We start from the raw sequence: 15,509 nt of genomic DNA, 5'->3' as shown, positions 1-15,509 counted from the left end.
TTGGGAAAGCCAGGAGAAGCCTCCTCACAGAGTCACAGCTGACAGGCAACAGCATGTGCTCCTCTGCCTCAGGGATTTTCACTCTGCAGTCCCTCAAGAACCAAAGGCAATGATTCCCTTTCACTATGACCTTCAGCTTGGTCACTACACCAGTTTAATATTCCACTGGCTTCCCAATTTCAGCCTTTCCTCTTCTCCCACTGCGTTCCTCAAATGAGGCACCCCAAGCCATAAGGGATGCTCACACTGACCATCAGCATCCAGCTGCACAACTAAGTGAGCTGCAGAGATTTTAACTGAAACCCTTGAGGAGGAGGGTTGGACAGATGCTGAGAACCAGGCATTGCCCACAGGCAGGAGCTTCTGCAACTGCCAGCTCACCCACCTCATCCTCCATCCTGCAGGACACACTGTTCCTATAGCCCAGCAGAAAGATCCAAGAGTCCCCCAGAACTGACAAGAAGAACATAAGAGGGACCCAAAATTCTTGTTTAGCTCTTGAAATAAAAATATCCTGCTCCATAAGTCAACTTCCACCGCCGCAGTGCAGTGAGCCCCTGTGAATACCAACACATGCACATGCCCGTAATTAATGTAGTGTGAAAAAATTTACAACTCAGCTGTTCTTGTTTTCATTGGCTTATTAACAGTGGGGAAAGCAGCAAATTTTTTAATTTTTTTTCCCCTCAAAGGAAATGTCAGCAGAGGCGTTTGCATATCTAATGAGGGAGCAGAGCGGGTCGGCAGCCTTGTGCTTGCCCTGCAATCCATCATTTGAAGACCAAAGGGAAAGCTGTGGCAGAAACATCACCGGTGGAAAGCAGGGACTTGCCATCTTCCCTGGCTTCCAGATCCGTGTCCCTGTGGGCTCAATGCCGCTGCTGGCCATAAAGAAGGCTCCCAGGGCCAGGCAGGCTGCGGTTCCCTGATCTCCGAGGGCATTTCAATGGACTCCTTAAGTAAATCCATGTTATTAACCGAGAACATTAGCCATAAATCCCAGGTCACTGGCCTCTGAGCAGCACTCGGCTGGGGAGGCTCAGCAGCCGCTCAGAGAGCCTCTAAATTACTGACAATAACTGTGCTTTCCCAAGGAGTACAGAGAGAGAAAAACCACTGGAAAAGTGGGGAAGGAGCAGGTAGGAAAGCAGAACAGGGGATGTGGAAAGCAGGGCAGGGCAAAGTGGGGGAGAAAAAAGGGTGATGCATTTCAGTGTGCTCTGTCCCAGCATAGTTTTGCCTAAATTATAATATATTATACCTCATACTATACATATACATATAATTGTATTATATATATAATATATATATTATTTACTGTATGTTGTATTATATGTATTAATATATCTTATGTCTTGTATTATACATTATACTCATATTCAGCAGAATCAAAGTCCACACAATCTTTAATCTGTCCCACAGGACAGATGTAAGCCCCCTCCCCTCCCCAGCGCAGCAGGAGCTCCCCCATGGAAGGGGCAGTGGGTGAAGGCACCAGATCTGTCTGACAGCTCGCTCGTCACCTGTCACACAGCTCGGGAGCAGCACGGAATGGGAATTGTCTCCTGCAGAGGGAAGGCAGCTGCAGGAGAAGGCAGGGCCCTGCGATGGCTGGGGAATAGCAATGGGCCGCTTTATCTGAGGGAGAGGCCCCTCCTGGAGGAGCCAAGAGGAAGGGCTGGAGGGAGAGATAAAAGGATGAGCGTGGATGTGGCAGCAGGGGAAGTTTGGGAGGGGTGGAGGGGGAATCTCATTCGGGTATCTCAGCAGCGTGTGCCACAGAGATGCCCACAGGAAAGAAATTATCCAGACATTTGATTACAGGAATGAGGGCTGAGAGGGACCATGCTGCAATTCACCCTGTCCTTGGCAGGCCCGTGATGATGATATCATGCTGCTGGGTTTTGGTGTTGGGGCTCCCCCTGCTCTCCTTGCAGCTCCATGTTCCTCTTCCCGCTCCACAAGCCTCTCCTGGGGACAAGCCACGTTTCACCAGTGTCCAAGCAACACGTGATGGAGCAGTGCTCGGCTCCCTACCATCCATGGATGCCGTCTCCTGGAACCACAGCAAGATCCTTCACATCCCACCTGGTTTCCATCCTTCCTGACAGGTCCTTCACAAGACTCTTCCAATGTCCACGAGACTGGCAGACGCCACCTCCTGGGGATGGACGGTCCCTTCCTGAGCATCCAGAGTGTTTGGGAGCAATCTTGAGCCTTCCAGGAAGGGGCTGAGCAAGTGGCACAGGGTAGGAATAACATCCATGCCGTAAGGATTGGCTTTGTAGTGAGGGTACCAAGTGTTGGAGCCACACCGCAATGGCAAAGATCACCGTCCATGAACCACATCTCAACAATTCCCAATTGGAACACAACACCATTCCTTTCACAATCCATCTTAGTGCAGGAAGGGCAGCCAACTGCAACCCTAAATTGGAGGGGACCCTCTCACCGCCTCCAGCTAAACACACCTGGCAAGGATCCACTTACTCACAGAAACCACAGGCTGACTTCCAGCACCAAGAGCCCTGCCCTGGGTATCTGTGGCAAGACCCTGCAGCTCTTAGAAACTCCGAAATATTCCTGACTTTTCTTTTAAAACAAGTCACACCTTGCCTGCCTACTGCAGACAGCAGTGGCTGCAAGGAGAGGGCTCGGCTGTTGGATACAGAGAGAACAGAATAACTTTTCCCCTCTGGGGAAGGAGGAAGGAGGTTTAGAAAAGTAATAATCTGGGAAAGCCTATGCTTAAAAAAAGGGAAAGAAAATAAAGAATGGCACATTATCCAAACAAAATCTCAGGGTTTTTTGAAGAGGGGCAGGGGTAAATCAATCCTTTTTTAATAAAACCCTGAGCTTTTAATAAAGTGTTCACACTGATGGGCTGAAAATATTGTAAGAAAGAATTAACTCGGAGCTATTGAGACTCTAGGGCAAAACCAGCACTGATTCTACATTATTTCTTCAACTCAAGGAGTTTCTGAGGAGGAGGGGGATGGTGCTGCAGAATTAAAACTGTTTTAATGATGTTTGACATGTATCTGTACCATTCTACTGCAAGGAAGTACAACTGCTGGTCTTGGGGCCATGTGCCAGTGGGGTTTGGCCTCACTCTTGCCTTCACGTGGCTCCCTGTGGGATGAAGCACAGGTTCAGAGCCTTCAGCTGGTCTCCTGGAGAGTGGATTTCTCCTCCTTCACCTGCAAAGCGAAGCTGCAGCACTGCCTGCACCACGCACCAGATGAGGTGCAGAAGCAGGCGCTCATCAGAACCACAGCAGCTCTGCAAGGGGAAATAGCCTGTCTCCTCCAGCTCCTATCAACTTGTCTGGAGGACATGGAATCCCAGAATCATTTAGGTTGGAAAAGCCTTCTAAGATCATCCAGTCCAACCATTCCCCCAGCACTGCCAAGGCCACCACTAACCCATGTCCCCAAGTGCCACATCCACATGGCTTTTAAATCCCTCCAGGGATGGTGATTCCACTACTACCCTGGCAGCCTGCGCCAGTCCTTACAACCCCTCCTTTCCATGACATTCAACATCAACCATGCCACCCAGTCTACAGCTGCTGTGAGGACACACATCCAAAAACCCTCTTGAGGATGAAAACCACACCGCCGAGCTTTGCCACAGCTGCAGGTACACTCGGGTGCCCTGGGAGAGATGTCTGAGCCATGCTGGGATGATAAACAACATCAAGAAAGAAGATACAACACCTCCAGGGACAGCAGAGTCTCTCCCTGCTGTGTCCTCTTCCTTTGCCTGATAAGAAATTGCTTTCTTCTCAGTGTCACAATAAGCACCTGCCCAAAATGCTTCTCAATTATGCTCCCAGATCCCAGCCTAAGAGAAATAAGAGCTACAACTGCACTTCTGTCTCCTCTCATGCCCCTCCACCCTTTTTTCTTCTTCTTCTCTTACAGGATTAGGGACTTGAAAGGCGAAGTGCGGCCCAGCGTTGCAGCAGGAGGAGGCGGGGGGGAGTGCTTCAGAAAGCTGCCACGGCAAAAAAAAATCCCATTTCTCACTTCTTAATTCCAGTCAATTCCAGTCAAAGGGCTGATAGAGATCTGTTTGCGGTAATTTGCTGCAGTTTATCCACTCTTTTTACCTTCTATCGGCTCTCCACTGACGGGCTGGCTGACATGCTGTTACTCGAGTGAGGAAATTAAAATTTGATGCAATAATCCCAAATAAGAAGGATTTTATTAGGTAATGTATACACTTTAGATGAGGTATTCTTGCCTGATACATTGATAGGGGAACACAGGCATGCTGTGCACCCCAGATAAAAAGAGGGAAGAGAGATGGGGAGCGGACGCATGGAGCAGCGGCTCTGTGGATTTAGGGCTGGGATGAGATGCCTTGAGCACATATTGATCTGCTGAGTCCAACGTCGGGGCAAACATCACCCAAAAATGCACTGAAGCATCTGGGTTTGACCTGCAAGCCTGGTTTTGGATGGGAGCCGGCCAAGCCCAGACTCCCTACCCAAATTTGCGGTTATCATTTTGATAACCAAGACATTCACTCTACACATGGCTCCACTCAGGGGGGAGGGCAGAACTGATGAGAAGATTTCAACTGGGAGGCAAAAAATGCACATATTTAATGGCTGGACTTGATGATCTTTGAGGTCTTTTCCAACCAAATGACTCTGTGTTAAACCCCAGGCTTGCCAAAGCAAATCACATCCTTGTTTCAGCAGTGGAGTTTCTCCCAGGAAGGCTGGGAATTTGGGTCCAAACCAGAGAGTGACACCACTCAAAGCAGTCCCCACCTCCAGCAATCTTCCTCTTCACCATGTCTCTGGTGGCACCTATCCATCTTGGATCCCTCAATGCCTTTGGAGATGTTGCACATGGCCAAGAGAAATTAAAATCTCTAAACCTGGTGAGAATTCCTTCTTCCACTTCCTGTATCACGTTACACAGTGGTTATTTGCTGCTTTCCCGACTGCTAACAGTGAATGTTCCAGGAATAACTGTGGTGCATGTCAGTGTATTGACACAAAGGGATCCTTGAGCCTTAATATATATCATTATTTGAAAGACATTCCCTTTCCTGGATGCCAGATCACTCCATGAAGGTGATGCAGTCTATGATTTTTAATACTTATGGGGCTTCCTTTAATTTCATTTATAGCTTTTTTCCTCCTAGTTAAGTGTGATCTAATTTGTGAAGTTTTATTTCCCTGCAGCTCACTCTGCCCATCCCAGAAATACTCCTTAATATCAACAAAACTTTTACCTTGTAATTCATGAATAAGCCGCTTTTTTGGCCACCTCTGGGCCAGCAGAGAGGTAATGTGCTGTTGTCACCACGGGGATTTGTGACAGGCAACTCAGCCCTATTGATCCAGCACTCTCCATGTCAGGGCTTTGCTTCAAAGTGAATAAAAAGGCATAAACTGAAGCACACAGGAGTTCCCTCTTTCTCTGAACTGAGCCACCAGGCGTTTGGGACCCAGAGCACCAGAGAACTTATGGGATGCACATGTGGTGTGGATGCCCACCATGCCATGATTTCAAGGCAGAAGGTTTTTCCTTCCACACACAAAAATGTTTCCCTGTAGACAAAGTGATGGGATGCACAGCTGTGGATGCTGCAGAGAAGGGCTGGTGCTTGGATTAAAATCCTTGGTGGGAGCAGAACAAACAGCTCCCAAAGCCCAAGCTGCCCTCCACACTCCCTGGCATCTGTGGGAGAAAAAAACCCTCATCCCTGCTGTATTTAGAGACGGGGAGACATTTTTCCACAAACAGCGAGTTTGCTGACAAACTGAGTTTCAGAAGAACTAAAATGATTGGATCAATTTGGCAAAACCTGGGGGAAAAGACTCAAAGTGCTGAAATGGCTGATGATTCTGGCATTTTCAAAACTGCCTCATTTCAGGAACATTTAGATTTTTCCTTCAAGTTCTCTATTGGAAATGGCATGCAGATAGACCATGCGGAGGAGACAGGGTGACTGTCTGCTCAGAATAACACAAAGCCTTTGTAGAACTTAAGAAAAAACACTCAGGAAAGTATTTTATTTGGGGTCCAGGCTTCCCGAACCCCCATGCTTAGGCTGTCTATTTGAAAAAGGGGCTGAATATTTTGGATCTGGCTGGAAATGTGCTGTTTCAGAAGGAAACCCCAGGAAGCACAGCCCTTACCGGAGGTGAGTTCTCATAGATGTTTGTGCTGTAGGGCAGGTTGATGAAGATGGGGTCCATGTCCTGCACGTCTGTGATGGTGATTGCCAGGTTGGCCAGAGTAGACAGCGGCTTGTTTTTATCTTGGTCCTTGAAAAAACAAGGAGCAGGGAGGGGAGAGAAAGGATTTCTATCAGAAAAACAGAGTTATTCAGCAGTGTTAAGTCTCTTGTGGTTGTAGCTGGGGCAGGATTTCTGAATAGTGGAGGTAATCATCTCTTTTTCAAGCTACCTGCTGGAATTATTGTCCACTGCACCTCCCTCTAAGCTGAAATACAATATGCATTTCATTGCAGCATAAGCCCTTTCAAATGAAGCAAACACCAATTTAGTTTTCACCACAATTTGAGTGAAAATGCAGCAATGCTGTTCAACATCTACTTCAAAATGCAAATTCCTTCCTAATGCAGACACAGCCTAAGGTACCTCTGCATGATCAGACCCAGGGGTGGGTGCCAGCAGCCTCTCTCATACCCACAGTGCTGATGCCTCAACACAGTTTGGGCTCCATCACCTGAAGGGGAGGCTCTGGGAGACCTCAAAGCCCTTTCCAGTGCCTAAAGGGGCTCCAAGACAGCTGGAGAGGGACTTGGGACAAGGGCATGGAGGGACAGGACAAGGGGAATGGCTTTAAATGGAAAGAAGGCAGGGCTAGATTAGGTATTAGGAAGGAATTCTTGGCTCTGAGGGTGGCAAGACCCTGGCACAAGTTGCCCAGAGAAGCTGTGGCTGCCCCTGGATCCCTGGAAGTGTCCAAGGCCAGGTGGGGCTTGGAGCAACCTGGGATAGTGGGAGGGTGTCCCTGCCCATTGCAGGGGGATGGACTAAATATCTTTAAATATCCCTTCCCACCTGAACCACTCCATGATTCTATGATCACCTCCCTTTCACTCCATCACATCCCACCAGGACAGAGCCTTGGGCTCTTTTCTAAGCATGACCCTTCTCCAGCAGCCAAAGCCACAGCAGTAGGCACTGCCACCAGCTTCTCCTGGCAGTGCCCTGCTGCCACTGGTTTTCTTGCTGAAGCCTTATCCTGTGGGTGCTCAAAAGTGACCCCAACACTCAACGCCCTTTGCCAAGGGCAGGAGTAAAGAGAGCACACGGAGGGAAGGGAATCAATGTCTCCTTACCCCCAATCAGGCACTGTGCTGGAAGGTGACCATTAGAGGTTACCACACACTCCTCCAAAGCAGCTTTGAGCAGAGGTAAAGACTGATTGCCAGAAGATTAATGTTAATTTAAACTGTATTCCACAACACAGCTTGTACATTATCCTCTTAACCTGCAGGGCTCTGTGTTTATGGCCTGGGTGGATGCTTATTCTGACTCTGCTGTTAGTGCCATCAGGTTGAAGTCCTCTGTTTCTTCAGATAATGTTCATTCCTCTCCCCTTCACCTCTTAAATTTTGTTTAAGCCATCACAGATAGTACTGAAAAATCAAGAGCGCTTCCAGTTTCCTCACTGGACTGTCTCTCCTGCTGTTCTTTCCAGCCTCTTTCTGTGCTTGCTGCCTTCAGCCCTGGGATGGAACGACTCCTGCCTGGCACCTGTGCACTTCAGCAATCCCTGCAGCCACCCATCACCCCATTTCCCACCCAGGACCATGCAAACTCTTCATCAGGCAGGCAGAAAATCGGCATTTGCTCTTCCAGCTCCTGCTACACTGGTGCAACTCTCATCCTTATTTCCTGGCACAACTTTGCCCTGGGGTTTCTCATCACTTTTCTTCTAGGAATTACTAGCACTGACTGAGCCAAGGAGATATTCCCACAACTGCCATCCAGCCCAGTTCAGAGACAATATTTAAGTCCTTGGATTCCCTAAGCTGGAAATTACCAGGTGCCAGGGGTGTATCGAGCAAGTAACAGGGTGACCAGAGAAGTTGTGGCTGCCCCTGGATCCCTGGAAGTGTTCAAGGCCAGACTGCACAGGCCTTGGAGCAACCTGGGATAGTGGAAGGTGTGCCTGCCTGTGGCAGGGGGTTGGGATGAGCTGGGCTTTACAGTCCCTTCCAACCCCAACCATTCTGGGATTCTGTGAAGTACCAGATATGCCCCCATGTTATCTTTTCTGGGATACAGGGCCAGATGGAGCTGGGTGGACCACACTGACACCCTTGCGTCCTTGAGGAAATCAGAATCCTGGAAGAAAGTTACATTTCCATCAGGAACTCTGTTTGGTCCCACATTTTCCAACCTGCTAGGCAGTTCAATAACACATCCCAGGAAAGCGTGTCAGCGACAGACACTGGCAAGGAAGCAAACAACAGAGTTGTTAATACTCTTCCCACTGGAGTATAAAAAATAAAATGAGGTATGTTTAAAAAAAAAAAACAAAAACCACCAAGTTTCTGGGGAAAATTCCACAGCCTGGAACATGCAGGGCTTGGGCTGAAAGGTTGTGGTGTTTGCCCTGCAGTCTGTGAGTGCCCGGGCTTGGTGCTGTGAAGAGCGAAGCACAGCCCTCTGCGTCCTCCTGACATTTGTGGTTCTGCATCAAGACAATGATCTTGATTAAATCACATGCTTCAAGAGTTCTAGCCAGCTGCCTGGAGGGGGCAGAGAGGGTTCCTCCCCCTCCTGAGCATGGGGTTGGTCAGATGTATTGTAGGGCTGAATCTCACCTTCCTCTGTTTCGTCTGAGGTGGGGAAGAAGCCACCATCCAGAGCTCCTGCCTGTATGGTCCTCCACATTCTCCAGCTCTCTCTAGACTGAACACCAGGGACTGAACACCCATTCATATGGGGCATGAATTTGCCAAGGTGGACACATCTCCCAAGGGTCTCCTCCCAGTGTGATGGCATTGACTGTAATTAAGACCTTGGTTTCTCCTCTGTCCACCAAAACTTTAACTCTTGGTGTCTGAACTTAATACAGGTGAGTCCACTTGTAATAAACCACAATGTATAAGGAATGAGTCTGGAGGATCCAATATACCAAAGACATTCTTTACTTGGGGGGTGGTGAGACACTGGCACAGGTTGCCCAGGAAAGTTGTGGATGTAGTTCCATCTCTGGAAGTGTTCCAGGCCAGGCTGGATGGGGCTTGGGGCAATCTGGTCTAGTGGAAGGTGCCCCTGCCCATGATAGGGGGTTGGAATGGGATGGTCTTTAAGTTGCTGAACCCAAACCATTCTGTGATTCTCTGAATGGTCTGTATGCCCTGTACTGGGTTTCATCACCCAGGAGCTGGTCCCCTTCCTGCACAAGCTCCTGACACATATGAGATGCTGTTGGAGAGGTGCAGCTGTTCTCCACAGCAACTTGAAACCACCCAGAGACTGCATTGCTGTAATACCTCATTAAGCAGAAAATGCTGGATGTGCCCAAGAAGATTTGCCAGAGCAGGGCAATGAAATAAACCCCAGACAACACCTCCAGCCTGCAGCTGCCAGGGTAAGACTCACCGTGGCGTTCACCTGGAGCTGGTAGGCCTGAGTGACTTCATAGTCCAGCTCCCGGATCACTGTCACGATGCCACGGCCGCTGTCAATAGCAAAGAAGTTGGAAGGGGGCTGGAAGGAGTAAAGCACGCTGCCTCCTGCTCCCTGGTCTGGGTCTGTGGCGTTCACAATGAAAATCGGAGTGCCCACGGGGGTATTCTAGAGATAAAAAAATAAATATCAGTAACATTGTGCACTATTTTCACATCAAACATGCACCAGCAATTTCATTTGCCCACCACGAGTGATATCCAGAGACCCAGCAACTTCAGTCCTGTATTTCCAGGACACTTTTAAGTTACACAGCTGTATTCTTTATCATAGCAGTGCAGGGCCTATAATAGTTGTTACACACTTATAATAATAGTTACACAGCTGTGGTCAAGACGGCACTCTATCACAAACCCTTACTTTCCCAGACATCCCAACTCTCCAGAAAAATTGCTCTCTTTCCTGAAACTTGTTTTCTGCCCAAAGGCGCTTTTATTCTTGACGCTGATTCCCTAACTGTTTTCACCACAAAGTATTAAATATAGGAGAGCTTTAAAAAAATAAGGGGAAAAAGAAAAAAAAGCATTAAATGCAACACAGAACTTAACGTAAAAGTCAAAGTTGTAGTTTCCACAGCAACTACAACCTGGCCCGATTAACGCAGGCATGAACAGTTCCATCGTCATAAATCTGGAACTAATCTACATGCATAAAATATGCAGCTGAGTGCACAAAATCAGCAATGGCAAGTGCAGTTTGGCACTTCTTATTGTTTAACTTCACAGCGGGGAGAACAATTATCCATTTTTGGTGGAACAGCTGCATGTTCCTATGCAAATCTTAAAATGCATATTCTTGTCTCTCCCTAAAGGCATGAGCACAGACTGCCAGCAAAAAGGCTCTGCCGGGGCTCCAGGTACACACGGATCACGACACCTTGGGAATGTCCCTCTGCCTGTGACAGGATCAAAAGGGCTGACAAAGAGCTAAATCTCGAAAGGGGACACAGCAAAGGTCAGAAGTGGGTTATGGCCAGCTGGGATAATACAGATTATTCCTGCAAACCTCTCCCCAAGTCTCTGCATTTTATTGTTAACTCCTTTCATATTAATTCTTCACCCTCAGCTTACAGAGAAGTATTGTGAAGCGCTGAGAAGATGGAAAGGAGGCTTGAGGAGAGGCAGAGCTTAGAAGATGGGATACTGCTTCCAAGAAAACTGAGAAACAAACTGAGCCATTTTCAGGTTTTTTGGGAACCACAGGGCTTGCAGGGAACCAAAAGCTGTCCTAGTCAACACTTCCACTAGAAAATACAGGAAAACAGGGCTCCACACTAGGAGATCTTATTTAACCAGCTTAATACCGGGTGATGGCACCAGCAAAGAACCAAAGCATCTGCATGTCCTCTGTTAAAGCTCAGGCCAGCAGAAATTTGCCCTCAAGGCAGCTGGCAGTATTTTGTACAACAGAGCAGGGAACCCAGGGCACACTCTGCAACTCACACTGATGAATCCAGGCTCAGGACACTCATACCACACACATCTCTCCTGCCCCCTGCCCTTGTATCCAGACATGTGGCATTGCAGGGACACTGACACCCAAGCTCACCTCAGACTCCAGCAAAATTCCGCTTCCCTTACATCAGTGTCACTTCTGCCAAGGTGTGAGAGGTTGCAGCTCCCACTTAGGTTTTTCATTTCCTTTCTTTTTTTTCCCTCCTCTAAATCAAACTGCTCTAGAAAGCCTCGCAGGGCATGGCCTGAGGATTATTTTTTAAAGGGCCTTCCAGTTTTGGTGATCAGCAGTCACAAAAGCATAAAAGATATAGCTGGAAGGGACCTCAGAAGAGAAGCCTGTCCCCGTGCTCCACCTAAATCATTCCCATCCTGAAAGCCTTCTAGCAATGGAGACACCACATCCTCCCCAGCCCATCTGTCCCAGAATTTTGCTGCCCTTTGCCTTACAGCTCCTCATTTTCTGCAAGGCTTAGCCCAGCCCTGCCCTGCTGACGTGTAAACCCTTGACTTTGTGCCACGCACTCAGCACCTTAATCCTGGCTAGGGCATTTAAACTGCTCAGGAACCAGGATTTTGTCAGCTGGGGGGTTGCACTGGGTGAAGAGACCTTCATGGGGGCCTGTGGTGGGTGTTTGCTTTCTGAGCACTCCTAAAACACCTTTTCAGACAGGACTAGAGCAGCTCCCCAGTCTGTCTTTTGGGCTACCTGCCTCCCCCAAGCCATCACCACTGGGAGCAGCTCCAGAGCATCCCACAGCCCTTCTCTTGCTGCTGCCAGGGCACTGCTTCCACCACCTCACTCCACCTGCTCCAACAACTCAACTTCCTTCCCAGAGCCACCGGGTACCAATGTCACAACACAGAGCATCACAAATTAACTATTCATAGGGAGAGGCAGAGCAAGAGTAGATTCGGGGTTGCACTGAAGGGTCTGGGCGATATTGCACTGGGAATAATAATATTCATAAGGATAAAGCTGGCCTTGATGAATATGTTTTCTCTTCTTTTTAAGTACCCCTAGCCACTGCTCTTAACATGCAAATCCGCTCTGGTCACCCGTGATTACGGGGCTGCTCTCAGCTGGCTGTGAAAGAGGAGGGCTTGAATTCCCCCGCATTGTACTCCATACAATAGCCCCAAAGCAGGCTTTGAAGGGAGTTCATCTCCTTGTCCTTCCAAAGGAGAAGCTGCCTGGAGGGGACACGGAGGTCACCAGCTTTGGTGCTGTCAGCTCCAGCCCCTGCAGACACCACCGGGTGACTTCCATGGCTTTATCCCTGTTTTACAGCTTCGCTCACCAGCTCCCTTCCTTGGCCAGGACAGCAAGAGCCATACAAGCAGGGGATCAGTTCTGGACAAAGATCTGGCCCTGGGAATCAGTCATGGACATCAACACCAAAGCATCTGAGGGGCTGTGAGCGACCCCAGGGCCAGATCACAAGCGTGGGCACACGAGCAAAGCACAGCCCGAGTGAATTTAGGAGGGGAGCAGAAGGGCTTTCAGGCAGCAGGAAGAGTGTTACAGGAAGCAGAACAGCACGGATGCAGAGAGGGAAATCTCTGATACTGCCCAAAATGCACAGGTCAGCGTGAATATTTCACTACAAAACACATGTCCTTATTCCCAACAGCGCACAGGTGAGAGGATGCAGACCCATATGGAGTGCTCTGGGTAATGCATCTTTTTTTCCACAGCTCAAATTCAAGCAAAAAAAGAGAAAATCCCCCCGAACCAGCAAAACCAGCTGTGGGGTGCCAACAACCCATGTCAACAGTCCTCCAGGGAAAAAGGTCTCATCAGTGCTTGTGCCCAGGAAGGCACAGTCAGGACTCAGAGGAATTTTCAGGCCATCTGCCTTAAAAAGCATAAAAAGTATGTCTTTAAAAGCTTCTTGCCATTTTTGGGTCAAATAGGCTCAAGATATTCCTCAGTAGGAAGCTGACGTCTTTATTTCCCAAAAGCTGCGGCCCATCATCTGAACAAAGAAGCAAAACATCTGGATAAACAGAAGAGCCTGGGGCTTGTGTTTGATGGTAAACACTGAGCAGAGGACACAACCCAGGGAGACACCTTTGGAAAGCCCCGTGCTGGACCGTGTTTCTGCCTTTTCACCATTTGACCATTTATAGGACTCTTCTGCATATCCCTCATGGCTTTTCTTCATTAACAAAGACTAATTGTGGTTATGCTTATCTCACCAACAGGCAAAAATAACAAATCCTCTCTTTTTTTATCCAGGCAGACAACAGTCTACAGGTGCTCATGGCAAACAGGTGAGCTTTCTACACGAGTCGCCAAATTCCGTCATCTTTTAAAGCTTTCTGCTCTCTGCAGCAGCCTGTGATGGAGGCTTCATTCACTACAGAAAAAAGAACTGGTGACAAAACTGTGTCATGTCATTAAATCTTTGTTACAACGCCAGCAGATGTGAGATTAAAAATAAACATGCAGACAGATGCTGCCTGTTGGGGGGGAGGAGGAGGGCAAACAGGATGGGACCTGCTCCCGACCTGTCTCCAGCACCCCATCCTTCATCTGGCAGCTCAGCAGGAGCAGCTCCAGCACGCAGGACACCCCACAGCAGCTCCAGGAATTAAGGAGCTCTGGGATGCCTCTGGAGTAGTGAGGCCATTTGTGCCTCCCTTAATTTGCAATAAATGAGTAAGAAAAGTTCAAACTGTTAAAAAAAAAAAGTATTGGAAGAAGCTGGGGATGGTCCAAAAGAAATACTGAACAGTAATGCAAGAGCCCCTAACTCTAATCATAAGGAGACTGCTCTGTTCCAGTGGATCCCCAGCAGCAAGGATATGTTTGTGTTAAAATAAGGACTGAGCAACCCTAAAATCCCTGTTCAAACATGGAAGGATGCTGCTGCACAAGGGGGAGGCAGAGGAGAGACCAAGACCTTGCTTCTCTCTGAGCAGCACAGAGGTGAGTGATCACAAATAATCACAGGATCCCAGAATGAGTCAGACCGCAGTGGGTGTTCTGATCTCACCTTCCTGCTCTAGCAGGGACATCCCAGAGTATGTGGCACAGGATTGTGTCCCGGGGGTTCTGGGATATCCCCAGAGAGGGAGATTCCACAGCCTCTCTGGACAATCTGTTCCAGTGCTCAGTGACCGCATAAGAAAGAAGTTCTTTCTCATGTTCAGGCGGAACTCCCTGTGCCTGAATTTTTCCCTGTTGCCTCTTGCCCCATTGCTGGGCCCCACAGCTCTACCCTCTTGATATCCTCCCAGGAAGTTGTGTTTCCATCCCAAAGATGTCATAGGATGGCCCAAGCACAGCCCACCACAACAAACAGCTCCCCTGGGCTGTCACCTCCCATGTGACCTCAGCGTGAATTACCAGACACAGATGTGCCCCATTAATCCTGACAGCTGGGACACCAAAGCCTTATGCAACATTCTCTGCAAGGGGGCAGTTAAGGCTGAAGAAGAGGTTACTAAAAAGGGACTTCTAAAAATATTTACACCTCACTCTCTGGCCACAGTAGTCTTTAATATCTTATTATGAATCCTGCTATAATACGCATTAGTGATAAAATTTTGGGTGGATGCTGCTCCAATGCAACGTGGCAACACAAGGTAGATGACAATGCAGAGGAGATGCCCTCTCTGGGGTCACAATGTGAGCAACCTGGGATAGTGGAGATTGTCCCTACCCATAGCACAGGGTTGGAACTAGATGCCTTTAAGGTCCCTTCCAACCCAAACCATTCCACGATGTGTCCTGCCAGGCAGGTTACATGGCTGCAGCTGAACACGAGGGACACCTGAAAAATGTCAGAGCACCACCTCCTCTTGTCTGCCACCAAATGTTCCCCTCAAGCTGTGCCAGGGGAAGTTCAGATTGAATAGCAGGAAAATTTTTTCATAGAACAGTGTCATGGTTTGACACTGGCCTAACGCCAGGCACCCATGAAAGCTGCTCGCTCACCCTCCCCTGCCACAGCTGGGCAGAGGAGAGAAAAATTAATGAAGGGTTCATGAGTTGAGATAAGGACCAGAAGAAAACACTCCAAGGGCACAACAGGCTCAACTTAGAGGTACAAAGTGAATTTATTACTAACAAAATCAAAGGAGGATAACAAGAAGTAAAATAAGTCCTTAAAAACACGGCCTGTAGAGGAATCTCAGCTCCGGTGCCTGGAGCACCTCCACCCCCCTCCTTCTTCACTGACCTCCATGTGTCTCCATGTTGTTTCCCTCACATATTCCCACCTTCTCCTCTTCTCTAGCTGGAATTAAAACTGTGCCCACTACCTTTGTTGTGATTTCTTCTTAAATCTGTTATCACAGAGGTGTTACCAACCTCTCTAACTGGCCCAGCTTTGGCCAGCATCGTG

The 15,509-nt window shown here is 48.4% G+C and overlaps 1 protein-coding gene across 6 annotated transcripts in view; it reads right to left on the bottom strand.

Annotated features, from left to right (window-relative positions):
- The window catches only part of CDH23 (cadherin-related 23), a 175,373-nt gene that overhangs the window by 97,143 nt on the left and 62,721 nt on the right, over nucleotides 1-15,509 (bottom strand). For all 6 annotated transcript variants that reach the window (XM_017746348.1, XM_017746349.1, XM_017746350.1 and 3 more), the window contains 2 exons: nucleotides 9,614-9,808; nucleotides 6,164-6,292 (listed from right to left, as the gene is read on the bottom strand). In XM_017746348.1, the coding sequence (XP_017601837.1) occupies nucleotides 6,164-6,292; nucleotides 9,614-9,808 (324 nt within the window). The remainder of the gene's footprint in view (nucleotides 1-6,163; nucleotides 6,293-9,613; nucleotides 9,809-15,509) is intronic.

This window comes from Corvus brachyrhynchos, unplaced genomic scaffold, assembly GCF_000691975.1.
Source record: "Corvus brachyrhynchos isolate BGI_N302 unplaced genomic scaffold, ASM69197v1 scaffold279, whole genome shotgun sequence".
NCBI classification, from domain to species: domain Eukaryota; kingdom Metazoa; phylum Chordata; class Aves; order Passeriformes; family Corvidae; genus Corvus; species Corvus brachyrhynchos.
The sequence above is the reverse complement of the archived record's forward strand: the minus strand, read 5'-3'. Positions and strand labels throughout refer to the sequence as shown.